Here is a 22,608-nt window from a genome sequence, read left to right on the forward strand (position 1 = left end):
TTAAAGTTTCTGAGAATCAAAACTCCAAGTAGCAGAGTGACATGTTCTGAATTTGTGTGTATAATTGTTGAGTCAATGCTATTTATCCAGTAAATTTATGTCTGGATGTTTTTTCTATCCTTTGTTGATTAGATGTTTAAAAAGATGTTGCATATTTACATTTGTGACTGATTGTAGGGCATATTACCTTTTTATGTAAAATAAAAATGTTAAACTCCCAAAATAAGTCTACTGTTGTTAACTTTTTTTCCATAATTGATACGTGTTTGTTGAAGGAAGTCATAAGTTTTATTTATATTTTGATATCCGCCTTTACTTGGAATCTGTAAAGGTCCAAATCAGCCTCCATGACATTGCCCCCCCCCCCCCCCTCTGCCACCCTCATCCTGTCACCTGTTGTCAATATAGGCTGTCTAATCCACCCTGTTCGGTGTCAGCGCCTCAAAAGATTGCAGTTTGTATTTTTGTCTTCTTCATTTAGTGTCACACTCTTGCCGACGGTGCAATATAATTTCATGGCTTGTGTCCTTTCAAATGGGACTGAAAGGATCTTGGGATGAGAAAAAAAATTGGGGTTTATGGGTGAAATTCGGGTATATGTGGCAAAGTCATTGCACTGGCAGTTTCAAATAGTTTTCAAGACCTTTGGAAATTCCTCAACATTGGAATTTTGAGCAGTGCAGTGATACCTCACCTTACGAACTTAATTGGTTCCCAGAAAGTGTATGTAAGGTGAAAAGTGTGCCTTTCAAGCACTAATTTCCCGTAGGAAACCATTAAAAATGAGAATAATCCGTTTCCAGGTCCCCATAAAACATAATTTTTGACTAAATAAGCCTTAAAACTACACAAAATATACCTTATTTTATGTATAATAAATGTGCTATTGTATTGTAATTAAAGAAATAAACTGTACTGTATAATAAAGTCGTTTTATTTAACTTTGTGATGGTCGTTGATGTAGTTGTCTCTTGATCTCCGAGTGAAGTTTTTCAGCCTCTTCTATTGCCTGAGACCGTTGCTTAGACCAGTGATTTTCAACCACTGTGCCGCGGCACACTCGTGTGCCGTGAGAGATCGTCAGGTGTGCTGTAAAAAACTATCCAATGCCCCTTTTTAAAATTTTAAATGTACAAACATTTATTAATCATTTTCTGCCAATATCATGTCATTTTCCTGTGTCCGTGGTGAAAAGACTCTGAAGGTAATTTAATATTCGTCCGTGTGACAACACGTCACTGATTGCCTCTTTCCTGCGAGACGGTTTGTGGTGTGCCGCAAAAAAAATCCAATGTAAAAATAACATGCCCTGGTTCAAAAAAGATTGAAAAATACTGGCTTAGACAACACAGAAACACCCTTAGCCACATGTAGCAATGGGCGACTTAGCATACTGGTACTGCGCCGCTAAGTCACACAAACGCAAACTTTGTTCGTGTTTTTCCATGATCTCCTTTTTCTGCTTGACCGTAATTTTCCTTTGTATCCTCTTAGGCTTAACACTAGCCTGTGGTGGGGTCTTTTTCGGTCCCAAAAAAGCAAAAGTATCCACTCCATAACAAACCACGTGTGCACTCAAAGAAAGTGTGCGCGGAAAAGTAGTCCGGCAGCCACGGTGGCGCTTGTTCGGCCGTGTGGTTTGGTGTTCTTCCGTCGAAAACTAGTTCCCCAGCCATTATGGCGCTTTGTGTGTTTCCCGAAAAGTAGTTCGTATGCCAAGATTATAATGTTCGTAAGGTGAAAAGTTTGTTAGCTAAAGCGTTCATAAACCGAGGTATCACTGTACCGGAAATTTGCTTTTGAAGTTGTGGGTTTTGCCTCATACATATTATCACAGTGTATTCATTGTTTCATCATTTGCAAAACAGATAGTAAAACAAGTTACAATAAATTAGTGTACTTTAATCACACAAAACATCACTCAAATCTTTCTTTCAATGATGGCTTAAAGCTACAACAATTGCTTAATAGTAGAAGAAGGGGAAAGGACACAAATACTTGATAGGCAAAAAAAAAAAAAATAGAAAAAGTGGATCATCTCCAAGACTCCCGTAACATTTACATGCAGACGTTTGAACACAAATACTCCTGTACTGATTGCATGACTTCAGTAGTATTTAGTAAAAGGAGACCAAGTGAGTGTATGACATCACCCATCGACTCGTGTTCTATATGTTCCGTTCGGAGGATATACGCAGCCTAGATGGAGACGAGCTGATCCAACGTGAGTACGATGATTGTAAACATGACTTTGTGTGACAATATAACTTTCTGTCTCCGTCTTTGGACGCCGCGCAGCCCAAAGACTGTCGGGCGTGTCTGTCCTGACACACAATCCCAGCGGCACCCCGGGGGCTCAGTGTTAATTAAAAATCCTTCCTGGGTTGGCTGCGCCTCAACCCTGACCCGGAGAACTCTGCGATGATGCCGCCGATTTGGACGCGTTGTGCACAGGGCCAAGTGAAAAGCGTCAGCGTGAGGAGGGGAAAGCGGAGGTGGGAGGGGCGGTGGGTGTCCTTTGAAAGCAGAGACATGACAGCTGAGGGGGAAGCATGTGTGAGGCATGTTTGTTTTGCATTTAGCCCCTGAGCACAGCTGTGTGCACTGTCCTTTTCCCAGAACACCGGAACACAGCAGAAACCCTCCGCCCAAGCCCTCGGCAAGCGAAGGGGGCCCCCCCATGTCCACATATCCAAGCCAATCCCCTCACTTTTGATATATGGACTATACAGTCCAGATTATGTCCTGCATATGCCTTGGATTTGGACCAAGGGGTAAAACTGGATGTAATTTGGAGTCCGGCGTGACGTGCTCTGCTGACAGATCATTCATAGCCTGCCCGACACTTCTTTCACCTGCTGAAAAGGCCCACGAATGTGGTTCCTATTTAGGAGATTTTCAACGCTAGCTATGCCCAAAGCCCATCTACACGGATCGGCTTCATGCTTTGGTACCACGCAACCCTTGCCAACAAAGGAACGTACCTTGACATTGGTGTTTTGTGATTTAGCAGCGCAAACGTCATCTGCTATTTCTGTCCTCAGACATCTGGGGAAAGAATCAAACTTCCCTCAGTAGACATGAGACGTCCATGTTGGAGGGAGGTCAACAACAAAAAAAGCATCGGGAGGAGCGTGGAAGAGAGCTGCTCTGAAATGAAAGTTGGGATCCATTAAGGTGTACTTGAAGGCGTTTTCTGTGGTAGGACCTGATGCTACACTCTTTCCGTGTGTTGCTGTCATATCCTTCATTCCTTCATATCCTTCATTTAAAAAACAGGAGAATGTAACATGATGAAGGCCACAGTTGCATAATAACAAAGTTTCAAAGACCGACAGTCAGTTTTGTGTGAAAAAGAAAAGAGCGATATTGCTGCTTTGGAATCCCCAACCGGATGCTTTTTCTCAAAAATGCTTGTTATGTTAAGTTATTGATATCAGTTTGACACTGCTGATCTGAAGGGGGGAAAGACTGTTCAGATGGAGGTCCCACCAATGCAACAAAATGGTTTTGAAGATAAAGACCTGAAATCTATCTACACCGATTGTTTAAAAATGTTTCCAGCTACTGCTTTAAATTCAAATGAAAATATAGCCTGCATTGATGTTTAATTCTAAAGCAAATTCAGCACAGGAAAAATAAGTCAAATGTTTAAAGAGTAGAATGAAAATGAAAGAGCACCTGAGCTCACTGAAAGCACCGTCCAAACAAACCTTCTTGTATTTGAGCAAATAAGTGCGTGAATTAGTTTGAAATCAAACATCATCCCCAACTTTGGCGCTTCAAGTCTTTCTGAATTGCTTCGGCATTCGCGTCTGTCCGCACTTGAAAACGGTGCTTGGAGATTTTCTTTTTTGCGTCTACGGCCCACTTGAGATTGGCTCGGTCATCAGAGGAGAGACATAAAGATTGTCCCCTTCGGCATCATGAGGCCCAAGATATGGCGGCGCTGTGCTCTTTGGCCTTCATGCGCAGCGAGGCGATGCTGGAGGACTTGCGGTCAGGGTCCATGTTGAGATCGTACGCGTTGAGCCCCGTGGCCATGCCGGGAGATCCTCCAAACAGGCTGCCCACGTGAGCCTGGCCCATGTGACCTCCGGGGCTCGGAACACCCAGGAACTCGGACACCCCGCTGGCCGAGTGGGGGTGAGGGGTCATGCAGGGGGTCACCGTGTCACAGGGCACCACGCAGCCCGGCACCGGTGAGGCTGCGCTGCTGCCGCTAATCCAGGATGGATTTTGTATCTGAAACAAAAGGGACGGCGACTCAACAACATGTGTGCAGGAGTGACTGCACAAGTCACAGGTTACATTTGCAGGAGGAATAACAATATTTGCTTTATGCCAAGGGTGTCAAACTCATTTTCTGCCACGGAACACATTGTAGTTACTGTTTCCTCTCGGGGCTATTATGAATTTGGGGACGCCATAAGAATGTTTCATCCCCTCCACATATTACATATAGAGCACACAACAAATTAACGAATAAGTAGTTTTTAAATTTGAAATAAAAAATAATGACTGTTTTTTTGTGGTTTACGTGGGACAATTGGAAATGTTGGTTCGGACTTTAGTAAGAATCATGGAATTTCACAAGTTTCATTTGCTTTCGCGGACCGAATAACATGAGGTGGCGGTCCAAATATGGCCCTTGGACCTTGACTTTGACACCAGTCTGCCCTTCAGAATTGATAGTGTAACACAAACTGCATATATTATATATGAGATATCAAATTTCCCTTCAAGCACCAGCTGGACTATGATGAATTCAGTGGTTTTCCATCTTCTGGTTGGTTGTTCAAGAGCACAGCCGTGGTAGATAAATGAGGAAATATATATTTTTTGCAATCTCCTCACATGCATGCTAGATATTTAATGATCATCATTTTTGGTGAGTATGTTGTATTTTATTTTAATGTTTGGTGTTTTTGTGATGTTAATAGTTCGGTATTGATTCAGAATTCCTCCAGGTGACGGATGTGGCATGTTTGGTTGCTACCACGTTCATGTATCACATTGTGTGTTGATAATAATGTGTTTTTAGATAGATAGATAGATAGATAGATAGATAGATAGATAGATAGATAGATAGATAGATAGATAGATAGATAGATAGATAGATACCTTTTCTTGATACTATGCACACTATGTACAGTTTTTTTTATGAAACTGTTTTGCACGTTTACAGTACGTATACATTGCAGTCAACTTTGACATTTTTACTATGCTTCGAATATCTTGTTTTCTATGCTTTCACCCCGCCCCCCCTTCCCCCCACTCCATCCCCTTTCAAATTGCTGCTGTGGACTGCAAATTTCCCCATTGTGGGACGATTAAAGGTTTTCTGATAATAGTGACGTGATTGAGATTGCATGAAGAAGTGAAGAAAGTTGGGTTATAAACACTCAATGCCTAGGTACCAAATCAATTTGAAGGAACAGCAACCATGTAACAACCTATTTAGTGATTGACAGGAAATATTAGAATTTGTAAAAAAAAAAAAATACAAAAAGACATCACCATCCCTATCATATTTTGCTTTGGAGTGCAATTTGTAGTGTTCTCAATGCTGAAGTATGGGTGATATAAGATATGACATAATAATAATAATAATAATAATAATAATACATGCAATGTGCTGTGGTTTTATTTTAGATTTGCGCTGGTCTTTGGGTAGAAGATTACGACAAGACACATTCCTATAATTGTATATTGCAAGTCAATAATAAACATTTTGAGGTAAAAGTGAGTAATAATATGGACACAAGTAACAATAAACATGTATTACAGTCCAATGAGCATAAATATCTGGGAAACGGAACGTGACTCGATTTTTTTCTTCGCATGCTATTCACATCCTCAAAATGTTATCAGGACAAATTATGTTGAAAGTTTTGTTTTCCCCAAAAACATCCTGAAACCTGATACAACCGGTAAGTAGACTCAATATATATCACAGTACTCTTATCAGGACAATTAAACCCAGTCAAATGATTTAGGACTATAATTCACTCCTTTTTATTTGGTTTTGTTACAATTCTGTTATCTTGTCATCATTGTAAAGATATCAAATGTTCCACTACCTGTGCGTAACTCTCGGGACGTGTCAGAAGTGGCAGCTCGTATGCGGTGGAGAAATGTGTTCGGACCTGTTGCATCTGACCAAAACGTTCCCTCTTTCTCCATTTGGCCCGCCGGTTCTGGAACCATACCTGAACAGAGGACGTCAGTTCATTTGAGAGATTCATTTGGAATATATCTTGTTCAAATCAGACACAACCTTGTTTGAAGATGCATCACTTTTAAGGACAAGAAACCATGTTTGGCAACTATTAAAAGAGAAAAAATGCCGATATGGCTGATTAGCACGTTTGCTTCTCAGTGCAGAGGTGCAGGAATTGATTCCAGCCTGTGTGGGTTTTCACCCAGAATCTAACTCCAGCTCTTCATGGCTCAAAACAAAATATATCACTTTAAGGAGAATTTGAAACCTAACATTTGAGCCATACAAGCATTTGCCTCACAGATGTACAGTGAGACCTCAACTTACAAACACCTTATCTTACAAACTTTTCGTCTTACAAACGTCAAATTTCTGAAAATTAAACCTTACAATAAGCACTATTTTCATAATACACACCACGGCTGGCGGAGTGATATTCGGCGGAAGCACACGACCGAACAGCACCAGAGGTTAAGTTACCAACAGCCCTTATGGAAGGTGACTCTCCTTCCATAAGCCATCAACGACCCTCATAAAGGTAAATAAAACTTTATTTTACAGCACAGTTTATTTCTTTAATTACAGTCTCTCTTTCCAAACAGCAATGCCCTTTGACCTTCGACCTCCAACGCCATTCCATCAGGCCATCAATGACCATCACAAAAGTAAATAAAGTGACTTTATGATACAATGCAGTGTATTTCTTTCATTACAATACAATATCACATTTATTATACATAGAATAAGGTATGTTGTGTGTAGTTTTAAGGCTTATTTAGTTGAAAAGTATATTTTATGGAAACCCGGGAACGGATTATTCCCATTTTAATGGTTTCCTAAGGGAAATCTTTTTTTGAGATACACACTTTTCACCTCACACACTCTGTCTGAGAACCAATTAAGTTCGTAAGTTGAGGTCTCACTGTAGTTAAAAAAAAAATGGAAAAAAGAGAAAAAAAGCTTCCTGATTGCCTGGCAAAGCAGGTGTGCTGATTTTCTAAACAACCTTCACTTACACAACAAAATGTAAACAGATCTCTCTCGGTTCACCTTTGCTTATTTGCACTGTGACAAGCGCTGAGTGCCTCGTGTTTCGTGTAATCATATTTGACGTTTGGAGTCCAAACTGCCGTATAATGAAAGCATCATTGTGTTGAGTGACATCACAGCGGCTGAAGGTGTGACAGCAATCCCATTGCTGGATTGATTAGTGCACAAAGTGGCTGGCCCCATGCAACCTTCTTGCGTTTCACCTATCACAGCTCTTGCTATGTACACCGCGCTAAGATTAGGAGGCAATAATGGGAAAATTGAAACGTGAGATGAGAGCTTTGTTTGCATTTTCCTTTTTAATTTCCTGTAGCCTAAAGCTTCCTGGTGTTCAGACACTGTCGCTGCATAAATTACAGAAGCACAGCAGATGTCTTGCTCTGTCTTTCACTACTCAGCCTTCAAAGGTAACGACACTGCAGCGATACACTTCAACCGTTTCACGATGAGTTGATACCTTTTTCCAAATGCAAGATGATTCATACCCTCGCACAGAGCTTCCTCAACCTGTCCTGTTTTCCCAGTTCAATCTGTTGGTTATTATGAAGAATGTATTTGCATGTTGCACACACTGCGTCGTGACAGTAATTGCTAAAAGCCTTGACAGCTTAAGTAGTCGCTCGACTTTCAATGAGGCTTTATTTATGTTTCAGCCCGAGAGAGCGAGTGAGCAGAGAAATGCCAAACAGGTCCCAGCAGGAGAGCTGTACCGGACCAGGAAGACTTTGAAGTGTGAGAGCAGCATGGAGGATTGATAACCCGCTTTTGCTGTCACTCATGTCAGCTGAAAAGAAATCTGAAGCTGAGCCTGGCTTCAGTTTTCCAACACCCTTAAAGCACCGTTAATATGAGGGAGACACTTTGGGCCAATGTTGTGGTTCATTATGTGTACATTTGCGTTGTTTTACGCCCAAATCTTATCGTGCACACTAAATCCATCAGGCTTGTGTCTACAAAATATTTGGCTCTAACAAAGTTGACATTTTTCATTGACATTATCCGAGAAATATTAAACTATGGCTATGCTCGTGCTTATGCACAGGCATCTAATTAACACTGTGTAAAAGTCACTTTATTTCAGTTTTTCAACATCTCCAAAGGAGCCCAAATGTATACTTTATGAAATAGAAATGCACACAAAGACCATACTAGTGAAGTAAAGCTGTTTTGATGCCGCAAACAAAACAACAGAAAACATGAGCAAGAGGGCTCAGATGTCCAGAAGTGAAACATGAGCTTTGCTTTCTGATTCATTTTTATCTGGTAAGAGTTGTTGTTTCTTAAAATTTCCAGACACTAAATATATTTTCAATTGAACAAATGGAATCTAAACTAATTATAAAAACGACATTTTTGCTACCCTGTAGCTAGCAATGTCTGACAGTCACTGCTGATTTTTCTAAAGGGGATCATCTTGTTGGGTCTCCAGATGCATTCCGCTAGATCAGCACTAGGCGTCCCATGGCTTGGTCACAAATCTGTCTTTCCCTTGTTTGGTTCCCCTGGAGTATTTATTCATTCTTTCATCCATTCAGCGAGTGAAGTTGAAAAACATTAACATTTTCACAAGTGGCTAATCGTTTTCAATACAATGTGTGTAATTGCAGGGGGGGGGGGGGGCAAGGTGAGTCTTTTACTTTCTTGGGAGTCACGTTTGAGTTTATATTCCAGCGTATTTTTACATTTGTAGTGACAAAACTGGGGCATATTATGCACATATGTACAAATATATGAATGTGAGTTCTTCGCCCAACCAGTCTACATGTGTCTTGTGAACGTGGAATAGCGTTCAACTACAGTATGTGTCTTTCAAGTTCATTGGCGGGTGCTTTGGGAGTATGCGGTGTCAAACCTCATGTTACAGCCTGTTTGATCCCTGTACGACCAATGTCTGAACTTGGTTTGCATTGTTGGTAATAAGTCCAATACATTTTCAGTGATGGTTAGTCTTCCCGAAAGCTGCCCTGTCACAGATTGTGTTCATAACTTTTGTGGACAGTATTACTAGGAACAGCCAAAGCGTTAGGGAGATCCTCTTGAGTGACTCAAATATTGCATCTCTGCTTTTTGCAGACTATATGTTATTGTTGGCTTCTTCAAGACACAATCTTCAACCCTCACTCGGACCGTTCGAAGCACAGTGTGAAGAATTTGGAATGAAAATCAGTACTGCCAAATCTGAGAACATGGCTCTCAGTTGGTGAAAGTTGGTGCCCTTTGTTGGTCGGAAAATGTGAAACTGTCCCAAGTCTAGGAATTCATATATCTTGGGGTCTTGTTCATGAGTGACAGGTTGATAGAGCGGAATATCCATAAGTGCATCAAAAGCAGAGCCTGCTGCTCTTCAGACTGTACCAGTTTGTCATGGTAAATAAGGAGCTGAGCTGAAAGTTGAAGCCCTTGATGTAGCGATTAATCGACATTCCAGCCCTTACTTACGACCGCAAGTTATGGTTCAAGATTGAAAGTAGAAAATCCTGGATGCAAGTGGCCAAAATCAATTTCATACCCCCCTGAGAAATGTGGTCAGAAACTCAGTCATCCGGGAGTGACTGCACATTGAGAGGAACCTGATAAGGTGACTCAGCTATCAGTTAGGGATACCTCGGAATGCCTGTCTGGCAAGGTGTTCCACTCGCAGAATGCGCCAGGGATGACCAAGAAAGGTGGAGAGACATTGTTTGTCTCTTCGCTGGCTTGAGAATGCGTGCTTTGCCTGTTGAACTTGGAGAGAACATACAAATTCCACACACAATCTACAGTGTAGAGATTTGAAAACAGAACGTCAGAATTGTGAGGCTTGTTGCAATGTATGTGATTTGTTTTCACCCTCTATGAGCTCCCTAGACTGACAGGATGGAGAATCTGAGAGACGTGATGTTGTTGGAACACCTAACCTTTGATCCATGGCCCTTCCATGTACCGGTGCTGCGCATGACTCCAACGTGAACTCACATTTGCCCTTTGAAAGCCGGAGACAAAAAAAGCAAACAACTTCCAAGATCCTACTTCTTTCATGTAGAGTCCTTCATGTTCAGGATTACAGGTCAGTCTCCTTGGAGAGGTGGATTATTTAACCTCCTTTTGTCAAAAAGGGTTGAACAATTGTTTTTTTCCAAGTTTTGCTTTCAAACCAGTACCATAAAGACTCACATGTGAGACTCTCCATTCATGTGCTGCAGGTCTTTTTGCATGCCAAATGTCCTGAATGAGGCACAGAGCGAGCTTCTCTGTCCTTTTATCTTTTTCCCGTGAATGTTTAAGAGGGCCACTGGGAGAGCCGAGGCTGTAAAAGCTCGAGCCATCTGAAGTTCGGCTCTGTGATTGTGTGAGCCTCAGCGCGACCTTCGGAGCCTTGTTGCTGAGTTATAACCCTGCGGCTGCGCACATTTCCTGTGTTTCACTGTTGCTTCTCGTCTACTTCAAGATCAATTGTGATCTTACTCTTATCTCATGCCACGGGCATGCGGCCAATGTGTAGCCAAATTGAAATACTGTATGTGGGTTTTTTATTTCATTAGCTGAAACAAAGAATTGTCTTCACCTAAGTCCCAAATAGGGTCAAATATCAAGAGCTTGTGTGAGGCTTTTGTTTCACACCTCTACCCAGGATACCACAGCAGGGACACATTCTTGTTATAAGATGACGTTAATAAAGAAAAAAAAGAGATAAAGAATCCAAAGGCTTAGGTAGTCTGCAGCACACACACACACACACACACACACACACACACACACACACACACACACACACACACACACACACACACACACACACACACACACACACACACACACACACACACACACACACACACACACACACACACACGCACACATACACACAAATGTGTACTTATATAGTACGTAGGAGTAGTGCAATCGAACAGAAATGTGGTGGAATGCATTACGGAATATGAAAAGTGGCCTAAATGGTGACTCATTGTTTTAGTCTTGGGCTTTTGGGGGTGGAGGGGGTGGGCTGAGGCAAAACCTGAAGAAAGGATGTTTATAAACAAGCCGCTGACCACCATCAAAACACAGCACAGTTGAGCTCATCTCCTCATATGCTGCTGATGAAAGTGTCCTCTCTAAAAACACAACATGTGAGACCCAGGCAACACAAACCGTCAGTCCCGAGGCCCCCTGGCCTCCCCCACTTGTCCTGTGAGTGACGTTTTCTGTGCAGGACTGCAGATGTTGAAGGACACATGAGCTGATGTTCATGCAAAGCCGGATCCCATTGAGAATTATCATATGCTCATTTTTCATGTGTCCATTTTCAGAAATGTAAGATATTTATCACGTTTTAGCTATTTTCCCAACTGTATTTTTCTGTCGACAAACTATACGTTCCTGCAATGTCTCCCAAAACTTTTTGGAGGACGCCAAGAGCAAGAAGAGTATTTCTTTTGAAGACAACATTTGTATGTCAATGTTATCACTGGCTCAAGGCATATCCTATTATGTGTGTACATGTCAAATGAAAGTGTGAATACATGTACTTGAACGAGTATGTAGTAGTGCGTAAGAGCTTCAAATTTTGATTGCTCAAAAGCACTAGAATGGGAAGAATATAAATGATTCATCATATCATAACTGTTTAGAGCGAGAAGGTGGGATACACCAAGCGTTACAACATCAACACTTCGACATGAGCCAAGCTGATCAGGGTCAAGCTTTGTAAACATTCATCCAGCCGTTCACCAGCATATCCTCTTCAGGGTCAAAGGAAATCGTAAGCCTCAAATGATGAAAAGCGGACTCAGTGATCGTCGAGCTCCCACAGAGTGATTATTATTGGGTCATGAGTTGGGAACTATTCCATCCCAGCAAAACAGAAGCCAGTGAGGCCAACCATTCTTTCAAACTCCATGCACTGTAGAGTGCCATATAGTATCTATTTATCCGCACCCAAATTTTTATTTGGTTAATGCACTACTTTCCAGCAAATTTTCATTCATACTGCCAACGTCTGTGTAAGCTGGTCATTTGTTGTCTATTCTGGCAGTGGTTCTTCACATGTTTGTCATTACTGTAAAATGCAGCAAAAAGGATTACGGTACCTCCAGTACCTCATGTATGCCAGAGAGTAAATATTATTACTGGTAAGTACTTGGTTTGTTTGTAGGTTTCTCTTAAACACAAACATTGACCATAAAGATTTATGACGGGGCTGCACCTGGCAGTGGGTTCTGACAAATCAAATGATGTTGGCTAAAAGGCTTAATGTGGGTCTTTAAAATTCATTGTAGGTTGGTTTGTAATCAGGATGATAATACATTTATAAATAATATATAATATATATATATAATAAAATATAATATATCAAAATAATATATATATATATATATATATATATATATATATATATATATATACATACATACATACATACATACATACATACATACATACATACATACATACATACATACACGCACGCACGTACGCACACACACACGCACACAGTATATATAAATTGTCCGTTGGTATGAACGTGTTCGTCAATGCGTGCGCTGCAATTGGCTGACAACCAGTTCAGGATGTACCCTGCCAACTGCCAAAGACGTATGGGTGATCGGCGTGAGCATGAGCAGGTTACAAAATAGATGCATCGATTTAATTCGAGAAACATTCTCTGTGATGAAGATGAAAACAATTATTTATTCTTACCTGTACACGAGCTTCAGTCAGGTCTGTCCGTAGTGCCAACTGTTCACGAGCGTAAACATCTGGATAGTGCGTCTTTTGAAAGACCTTTTCCAGCTCCTCCAGCTGGTAACTGGTGAAGGTGGTGCGATTGCGCCTCTTCTTGCCCTTGTTGCTCTCACTGCTATCGCCCTTGTCATGGGGATTGGCTAAATCAGCACCTGGCGCACTTTCGGTTGTCGCGTTGACGCCCTGATCCTTAACAGCCAGATAGCTTGCGTCCATTGTTGGATGATCTCTGAGTTGAGTCAATTCGGTATCTGTCAGATTTGTGCTGTCTTTACCTAGCAGGCAGAAAGGAGGGAAAACACTTCAATTTTTATGATTATAAATGTTTTAATAGTGTAATGATGACAGTTATCAATCATTGTTGTTTATGTGAGGAATTAAACCCCTCTGGAAAAGAAAGGAGGGTAGGTTACATGGGGAATGATGAAACAATGTAAATTACACACAATGAGGTGAAATGAGCATAGTATGCAATGCAGGCATAGAGAGTTTATCCTTCATGACATATTTTATAGGTTGACGATAAAAGTTATTTGAGAATCCCTCAGCTGCTTCCCCTCTTTTGTCTGTATTGCTTGAGATATTACACTAACATATATTTATCATCTATTTCCGAATCCACTTTGCCTATCCCAGCTGTCTTCATAAACCCTGAATGGGTTGCAAGCCAATCGCAGGGCACACACAGATGAACAACCATTAGCGCTTATAATCACACCCATGGGGGCAAATTAAGGGATTTTTATTAACCGGCCACGCATGTTTCTGGAATGTGGGAGGAAACCGGTGTACCCAAAGAAAACCCACCCAGACACAAGAAGAACATGCAAACTCCAGTCGAGAGCAGTTATGCTATTGAAAGTTACAGTATGTCCACTAAAACAAACCAATGGAAATTTTGTTTTCTGTTGCCACAACAGATGTGGTATGTGTTTTATTTTAGCGTACCACCTTTTTGTACTGCCTACCAGCGAAAATGTACATTTAAACCCAAATGTAACTGTGTGAGCATGCTCAAACTTTAACTTGACCACCGCTGGCACCCACTGAACATTTCCATTGTGCCTCAGAAGTACGTCAAATGAGAGTCACTTGGCAGCTTTTCATGGCACATAATTCAATTGCAGCATTATGACGAATTGATTTTTTTGGTCCCCAGTTGCAACGTTTGTTGGCTTCTAGTCTTAATGTGAGTGCTGATCACTTTTATCACCTGCGTGTTTGATAAGTCAAGAGTAGGGTCCGTTCTTCTCCATAGATCATCTTTGATGGACTGGGTTATGGACACTCTGTGGTTTTTGTTCCACGTGACATAAGGTGGCTGTCACGCTTAATTTGCAGGGATGTTCTTTCTGGCTACAAGCAATGAAAGGACTCACTAAATGGCATTGCAGCATACGATTTTTCAAACCTCCAACAGATCTAATTTAATATAGCTTAGCGGCAATCTGTCTGCCAGTGTCTATCAAAGTGATTTAGTGTCTTACTCATTTTTGGAAGTGATCAGGAAAGTAGTGCATGGGATAGCAGAAAGTGGTTTTGGGGCGTGCTGCTGTGACACATTGCCAACATAAATGCAAAAGCCTCTGGGGTGATACATTGCCCTCAGTGTAACAATTCAGACATTTTCAAAGCCAGGTCACTAAAATGTGTGTATTGAATGTTTGAGCAGATGAAAAACTTTGCAACAGATGTCTGTAAAAAAAGTATGCCTTTTTGATAAACAAGTTAGTTTAGGCCGGCCCAGTAGTTGAGTGGTTAGCACGTCGACTTCACAGTGCAGACGTCATGGGTTCAATCGCCACACCGCCCACCCTGTGTGGAGTTTGCATGTTCTCCTCGGGTGCTTGGGTTTCTATTTGAACACTCCCAAATTGTCCATAACACGAATGGTTGTTTGTTTCTGTTCAAACGATGCAGGGTGTACCCCGACGCCTGATAGGCTCCGGCACCCCCTTAGTGAGGAGTAAGTGGTTTCAAAGATGATTCAATGAATGGAGTTAGTTCAGAAGTAATTAATCACCTGGTTGGGTACTTAAGGTGCAAAAGATGGCTAGGGCAAAAGATGGCTTCTTTATTAGTTAAAGTGGGTTCTAGTTTTTTTTTCTGACGCTGTACATATAGGAAAAAATAAACCTTCAACCGAAAGAGGGTTCATGCAAGGGTTCGTACTGCCCACTGTCTAATATCATCTCCACGTCGAAACAGAGTTTTGGGACGGGTGTCCGTTGGAAGAACCATAACTCATTCACTGCCATTTACAAATTTCTTAGTGAATTGGAAATATGACTTAGAGCACCATTCCCCAATTTGGACAGCCGCCCTCATTTCAAGATCATATAACTCCAGACTCATATAATTTAGGAATTAACTCTTTCTTTCCGATAAAAGAAGAGAGTCTAAGGTTTTTTACGCTGCATTGAATGTTTATGTAGTCCTAAAACTCAATATTCTGTGGGTCCTAGAACTCGAGTGACAATGACAACAGTCACTGGCAGTGAATGAGTTAATTTCAACACACCAACTTCAAGTAAATAATTTTGTCTATTGATATGGAGCTGGTGACAGCTCAGTCACCAACGGACTCAACTGTGCGTATTTCCAAGCTTGTAGTTCAAACATGTTTCGAATTAACTAAAGCAATACAAAATGTGTCCCGATCGCAAAAATCAATCAAATCATGGAGTTTTCTCGCGAATCAAAAGCCAGACTTTTCAAATCCAGGACTGATTAAAAAGAAATACAAAGGCCTAACTGTTTCCACGGGTATGTAATTTTTGGTGACACAACTCCCTGTGGGGTCCAGCAGGCCACAGCATTGCTCCGCGGCAATGACTCATCCATCGCGTTGGGCTTGAAAGACCTCCATTTTAAAATTCTAGCGTTAACACTCCTTGTGGAGACAGTCATATTTCTCTGACTGATACCCACAGTCCCCACAAGGTACGATCTGTCTGTCGGGTTCATGAGTAATGAACACTAACTTATAAAAGACTACTGTTCATGTTGCACTTTGGCAGTGAAGGAGGTAATGTGCTTTCCTGTAAGTTTCTCCTTCGACAACAGGAAAAGAAGAAATGGCTTGCTGAGTCCAGCAGTACAAAGAAACGTTTACCATGGATGTGAGTATAACCAAACATCTCCTTTCTCTAAATTATGAGAGAGATGATCAGTTCATCCTCAACGCCGATCTGAATGTCTGTGTGTAGCAACACGTGACGAGTCCAACTAATACAGTCATAAAATAATGATTTGACTTACAGCTGCACAAGTTAGAGCACATGTTAAAGTAGCTCGGAGCAGAGTATGTGAATATTTGTGTCATAATTTGTTTTCTATTGTCTTTTTTATGATTTACAATTACAACATATCCAACATAGTTGATGCGCATTATCTTTTTAATAGGAAAACGTAAATTCCATCCAAATGTGTTTTAGTGTTAAAGCAAACTTATCGTAGCCCGTGGTAATATTATGGCTGCTAACATTTGGCTAGCTATTAGCGATCTAGCTAGCTAGCTATTTGAGTTATTCCGGGTTGAGTGAACGCTACCGCGTGTGGCTGCCGCTGCTCACCCACAGAAAAACCTCATCCTGTGACTGTAATGTGACCTGGAGAGTTTTGAAAGGTGCTTATAAATGAAATGTGTTATTATTAACACACACAGTCATACTGTACCGGCTCCCTTTTGGCATGCGGCAAGCCGAGCTGTGATGTAGCATCATTGAAAGGTGAATCTGGGTCAATATTAGCTGCCGTGGGCATTATCTGCTATCTGAAAAAAAGCTATCTTGGCAGAATGACCACATCAAGGTGGTTGCATACGTTGGGTGGAGGGAACCTTCCCATTTGGCAGGAATTGGGTAGGTTGATACGTCCATTTTGCTGAGTTGTATGACAAAGAGAATTGACAAAGAAAGTTGTCTGGATCCTCGGCTATGAAGAATTAAGCTAAAATTTGATGCAGTGCCGGCAATATTTCAACATATTTCAACAGTCCCCCAAAAAAACAGAGTGGATGTGAAAATCGGTTGGAATCACGGAATCTCATTCAATGTCACACTTCTCCGACCTTCATTCAATCAAACATGCTGCGGGATTGACTTTGACGAGAACATGACACTTTTTTCTGTTTAGATCTCAAACGACCTCTCATGAATTCAAGCGAAAGTCCAATACCATTATAAACTTATCGATTGTGTGTATTGTACGAGGCGTTTTCATATATGAAATGTTGAAATCAACGACACCTAGGATCTTGTAAAAGAATTAATTAAATGTATCTTTTCTCCATGAAGTTAAGAGGAAAAATGAAATGGAATGAAGGGCACAAGAACAACATCTAACATATTTTCCGGGGTATAAGGTGCACCAGGGTATAAGACGCACCCTTATGAATAATAATAATAATACATTTTATTTTAAGCGGCTTTCAAAGCTCTCAAGGACACCCCACAGTCACAGACAAGCTTAGATACTAAAATGCAATTACAAATAGAATACGATAAATACAATACACATTTAAATAGAAACAAGAGATTGAGCTACACAGAAAATGATGAGATACTAGTGCAGCGTGTTCTACCGGAAACAAATTCCTTGTGTGTTCTACATACTTGGCAATAAAGATGATTCTGATTCTGATGCAATTTTAAATAGGTGGGTTTTGAGATGGGATTTGAAGGTGGGAAGAGAATCGATGTTACGAATAATGGGAGGAAGTGAGTTCCAAAGTTTGGAGACAGAGCAGCTGAAGGCTCTGTCACCCATCGTGCTGAGACGGGCGGGGGGGGGGGGGGGGGGGGGGGCACAGAGGTGGAGGGAGGAAGAGGATCTGAGGGAACGAGAGGGAATAGAAATTTGAAGAATGTCAGATAGGTATGGGCGTGCAAGGTATGGATAGCTTTAAAGGACAACCGACATCACTTTTTTGTTTCCTAACCGACATCAGAAAAAAACGTTTTATAGCATCTAAAATGCCCAAAACACGCAGTATGATATTTTTAGTCAAATGCAAAACACCAATAAAAATGACTTAAAGTGTCTAAAAAGTACTTCAATTTGAAACCGGAAATGGCCAGTTTCAGAAATTTCCGCCCCCTTGTTCGTGGTGTCATGCCAAGACGTCTTGGCTTGCTCTAAAATCAAAACAATGGCTTCAGATTCGGAAAAGATGCTTTCTTGTTACTGATCCAGTTATGAATGTGATTCAAATAGTTCTGAAGAGGAAAGCATACATGTTTGCAATCGATTAAATAATTTATTCCGGTCATTTTGATGCATGTGGAGAGAAATGTCGTGACAAACTCTTTCGTACTCGCAGTACCCAAAAAAAGGCAGACGATGGCAACAAAGCTCCGTGGAAATTGTCTGCTGGGACGTTTTGTCAGCGACTGTCAAATACACTGTAGAAGTCTTGATGCAACACACAACGATTCACCATCGCATTATTTATGTGTTTTCCTTCTAATTTCACCATCAACACGGATCAACACGAAGTTTTCAGACCAAACAAAGTACCGCAAAATGCATTAAGGTGATGATGCAAGGTATGTCCTTTCTCGGTTAGGGGCATTCCTTCAGTGACGTAGGGTGAGGACTCGTCACCAACTCAAAAATCAGACTTCCGGAATATTCAGCGCGAGTCTTAAAACGTAAAATATAGCTATATGTGGTGGAATCTTTGTAAAATACGCTCAGTAGAAGTCATTTGAAGCGATTTTACAAATTATGGACACAACTTGTCCGGAGACGTCGGTTGTCCTTTAAATGTATAAAGAAGAATTTCAAAGTGGATTCGATATTTGACCGGGAGCCAGTGGAGCTCTTGGAGGACGGGGGGATGTGATGAAAGGATGAGGTTCTGGTGATGATCCGGGCTGAAGAATTCTGGAAGAGTTGAAGTTTGTGAGAAGCTTCTGAGGGACACCAACGAGAAGTGAATTGCAATAGTCAATCTGGGAAGTGACAAGACTATGAACAAGGATAGCAGTGGTGTGAGGGGTGAGAGACGGGCGAAGACGATTGATATTGCGTCGGTGGACGTTTGCAGATCGGGTGAAGTTATTTATATGGGAGTGGAAAGATAGTGTGCTGTCAAGGATGACACCTCGGCTTTTGACCTGATGGGAGGGAGAAACGGTCGAATTGTCAATAGTGAGAGAGAAACTGTTAGCTTTGCTAAAGGTGGATTTGGTACCAACGAGGAGAATTTCAGTTCGCTGTTAAGTTTGAGGAAGTTATGGGTAAACCAGGATTTAATTTCAGAGAGGGAGGTGGAAGAGAGGCGTCAGGTTTGCTGAAGAGATAGAGCTGGGTGTCATCCACAAAGCAATGAAATTGTATATGGAGAATATTGCCAAGGGGAAGAAGGTAGGTGATAAAGAGGAGAGGTCCCAGGACAGAGCCTTGGGGTACACCAGAAGATACAGGAGAGGACTGTGAAGTGAAGAAGTTAATTTGGATGAACTGAGAGCGGCCAGAGAGATAAGAGTGGAACCAGCGTAGGGGCGTGTCGTGATCCTTATGGAGGAAAGTCTGTCAAGGAGGATGGGATGAGAAATGGTGTCAAAAGCTGCAGTGAGGTCAAGAAAGACGAGGATGGAGAGTAAATCAGCATCAGCTGCCAATAGAAGATCGTTCGTGACTTTTAAGGGAGCAGATTCTGTATTGTAATGGGGGCGGAAACCAGATTGGAATGGTTCGTAGGGATCATTCTGGGAGAGGGTAGAGTGTAGCTGGGAGTACACAACATTACAAATGGTTAATTTGTATCTTTGTATCGTGAGAAACGATCTACATTGTAAAAAAATATTAATATTATGGTCTATATTATTTTGTCTATTGATTTGTTCATTTGACAAACTTTTTTTTATTTAATCTTGCGGCACATGTCAAATGTCACGTTTATGTTTTGTTTTTTCCCTCTTTGGAGTCATTTTGAGGGCCGCTAAAAAATGTTGAACAAGCTGCCGTTCTTTGGACAGTGTGGTCTACAAGCATGATGAAACTTTTTTTGTTTTGATTGAGTGCATCGAGTGGGACAGCAGAGGCCCCGGCCGAGGAAATACTGTCGCTTAGTTACATGCTGTGCACATTGAAGCATAAATGACTGGGACTCACAAAATCTACCTAACAGCAACAGTATCAAGTCAAGCATCATTGTGACTTATAGCCAAGCGCACTGGAAGAAAAGATAGTAAATCTGTGAGGAAGAATGCATCTGTTCTTCTTTTGTGGGGTTGTTATACAGTTTTTGAAAAAAGGTTGTGAGGGAGTATGGAGCTTCTGTTGCTTTGCTGTGAGAGCTTGAAGCAGGAGGACATGCTGATATGCACACGTAAATCATCAAGCTGGCCCGATGTCATAAGAATGACTAACCAACAGGCCTGACTCCAGTCTCTCTTACTCTTTATTTGGACCCCTGTTGTATCCAAAATATATCTTTACATGAAATATGTCAAAGTCAAGGCCCGGGGGCCAAATCAGGGCCACCATAAAATTATATTTGGCCCGCAAAAACAAATTAGAATCAGAATTATCTTTACTGGCCAAGTATGTATAACACACAAGGAATTTGTCTTCGGTAGAACATGCTGCACTAGTATCATCATAAAAAAGACATCATAAATAGGTATGGAGGACACTAATAAAGGCTAATCTAATCTAATTGAATTCCTTCATGTAAGTGGTAATGTGCAAAGTATCAAGCAGACAGTGGATCAAGTGAATACAGAGCTGGAGAAACAATGATTATGATGGGATGCTGTTCCACATGGTTGTTCAAAATTGCAATGAGGCACTATACGGTTACTTTTGGGTTACTGTTTAGAGAGTTAATGGCGACGGGGGAAGAAGCTGTTTAAATGTCTGCTGGATTAGGTACGCATGGATTGGTAGCGCCTGCTTTTATAATTGCACGAGGTACAGTTCTTTTTATGAAACATTTTTGCACAGTTATACATTTCAATCTTCTGACATTTCTATTATGCATAGAATACTCTGTTTTATCTCTTCACCCCCTCTCACACACACCCCTTTCAATTTTGCTGCTGTAGATTGCAAATTTCCCCATTGTGGCACTATTAAAGGCTTTCTGATTTTGTTAGCTGGTAGAGATGGTGGGCAGTGTGTGGAGGGTCCAGTAAGGGTTTCTTCAAAATCAAGCTTGTCAAGTGCCATGATGCTTGCTAATGTTATCGATGAGAAGGTTTCTTCAGGCGCCTCCTGTACTTCTTTGAAGGTGTCGGACGTTTCGCTTCTTATCCAAGAGGCTTCGTCAGTGAACAAAAATGTGCTGGCAGTTTTGGCCCTATACATATATCCCGACTGTCCAGACGTGGCGGTGCCAGACTCTGCTGTGATAGGTCCCTGCTCTCTGGTTGGGGGGAGCAGAGGACTATTCCCTAAGGCTACACTGATTAGCGAAACGTCCGACACCTTCAAAGAAGTACAGATGACGGCGGAAGAAACCTTCTCATCGATGGACCACTCCTGTACGACTGAGAGCTAACACAGACCTTGCTAATGTTCGAACCAAAATTTCAATTTGCCAATAACAGCCATTATTTCTGACTTCATTAATTTGTTGTGCGCTCTATATGTAATATGTGGAGGGGATGAAATACTCTAATGACTTCCGCAAATTCCTGACGGCCCCCGAGAGGAAACTGTAACGACAATGTGGCCTGCAGCAGAAAAAAATGAGTTTGACACCCTTGCTTTACACTGTCGCTGATCTTTGTCAAAGCACAGCTAGCACAATATGTCAAGCACAATTATATGTGGTGTGATGCAATACCCAGTGGGATAATGCCGTGCACATGTGACAGGTTGTAAATTATCGTATTTCCTATTTTGGTTACATTCGCGTAGTTCTATTGGTTTACAAATGATATATATCGAAAATGTTTATTTAAACATGGAACGCCTGCTTCGGTTCATGTTTCGTGTCGGACCGATTTAGATCGTTGGACCGGAAATTGTTGTGCGCGTACGTTTGCATTAGATCGGGGCATTCGAAGTAAACCACTGTTGAGTCAAGACGTATCACATTGCTTGTCTTGTGGTTTTTTTCTGGATCCCACAACACCGTATCTCCCTTACTATAGTGGAGAGCGCAACATTTTGGAGGCACCGCTGGGATATTTGCGTTCGAGTGTTGTCTACTCGCCGTGGGTAGAAGCTCGCGCCGAATATCCCCAATCAACCCAGTCGGAGTGGCGTCGCCGTTTACTGGTTTGTTTCTACATGTGCTCTAGTTGCATCTCTGTGCGTACAGCCACCACTAGAGGGCACTGGAAGACTTTGAAGTGAATCCGGCCAGCTGAACTGCGTCTACCCTCTCGAAAATGGCGTTAGACGAATTACAGTTGGACATCAAAGGCAAGTTATTTGGACTGAATTTTCAACAGTTGTCAGAGTTATGTGCTGAAATCCAAATATCTGGACTGGAAAGAGAGCAACTTACAGGAAAGACTCGAGGCCAACTAATTAATATTGTGTCAACCTACATTGAAAGAGCTGAATTAGAGCTAGAAGATGGAGGAATGTCAGATTTGCTACGTATAAAGGACTTGATTGAAAGTATAAAAGATTTTGAACCAGGAATAGCC

At 41.5% G+C, this 22,608-nt stretch overlaps 1 protein-coding gene across 1 annotated transcript in view; it reads right to left on the minus strand.

Moving 5' to 3' along the window:
* Positions 1 to 3,194: 3,194 nt before the first annotated feature.
* The window catches only part of LOC148900380 (homeobox protein aristaless-like 4), a 30,091-nt gene continuing 10,677 nt past the window's right edge, over positions 3,195 to 22,608 (minus strand). The window contains exons 2-4 of the mRNA XM_088992028.1: positions 12,950 to 13,269; positions 6,084 to 6,212; positions 3,195 to 4,245 (exon numbers count right to left, since the gene is read on the minus strand). Coding sequence (XP_088848154.1) covers positions 3,925 to 4,245; positions 6,084 to 6,212; positions 12,950 to 13,269 — 770 coding nt within the window. The 3' untranslated portion in view covers positions 3,195 to 3,924. The remainder of the gene's footprint in view (positions 4,246 to 6,083; positions 6,213 to 12,949; positions 13,270 to 22,608) is intronic.

Source organism: Hippocampus bargibanti, linkage group LG03 (assembly GCF_051943395.1).
Source record: "Hippocampus bargibanti isolate YZ-2025 linkage group LG03, ASM5194339v1, whole genome shotgun sequence".
Classification (NCBI taxonomy): domain Eukaryota; kingdom Metazoa; phylum Chordata; class Actinopteri; order Syngnathiformes; family Syngnathidae; genus Hippocampus; species Hippocampus bargibanti.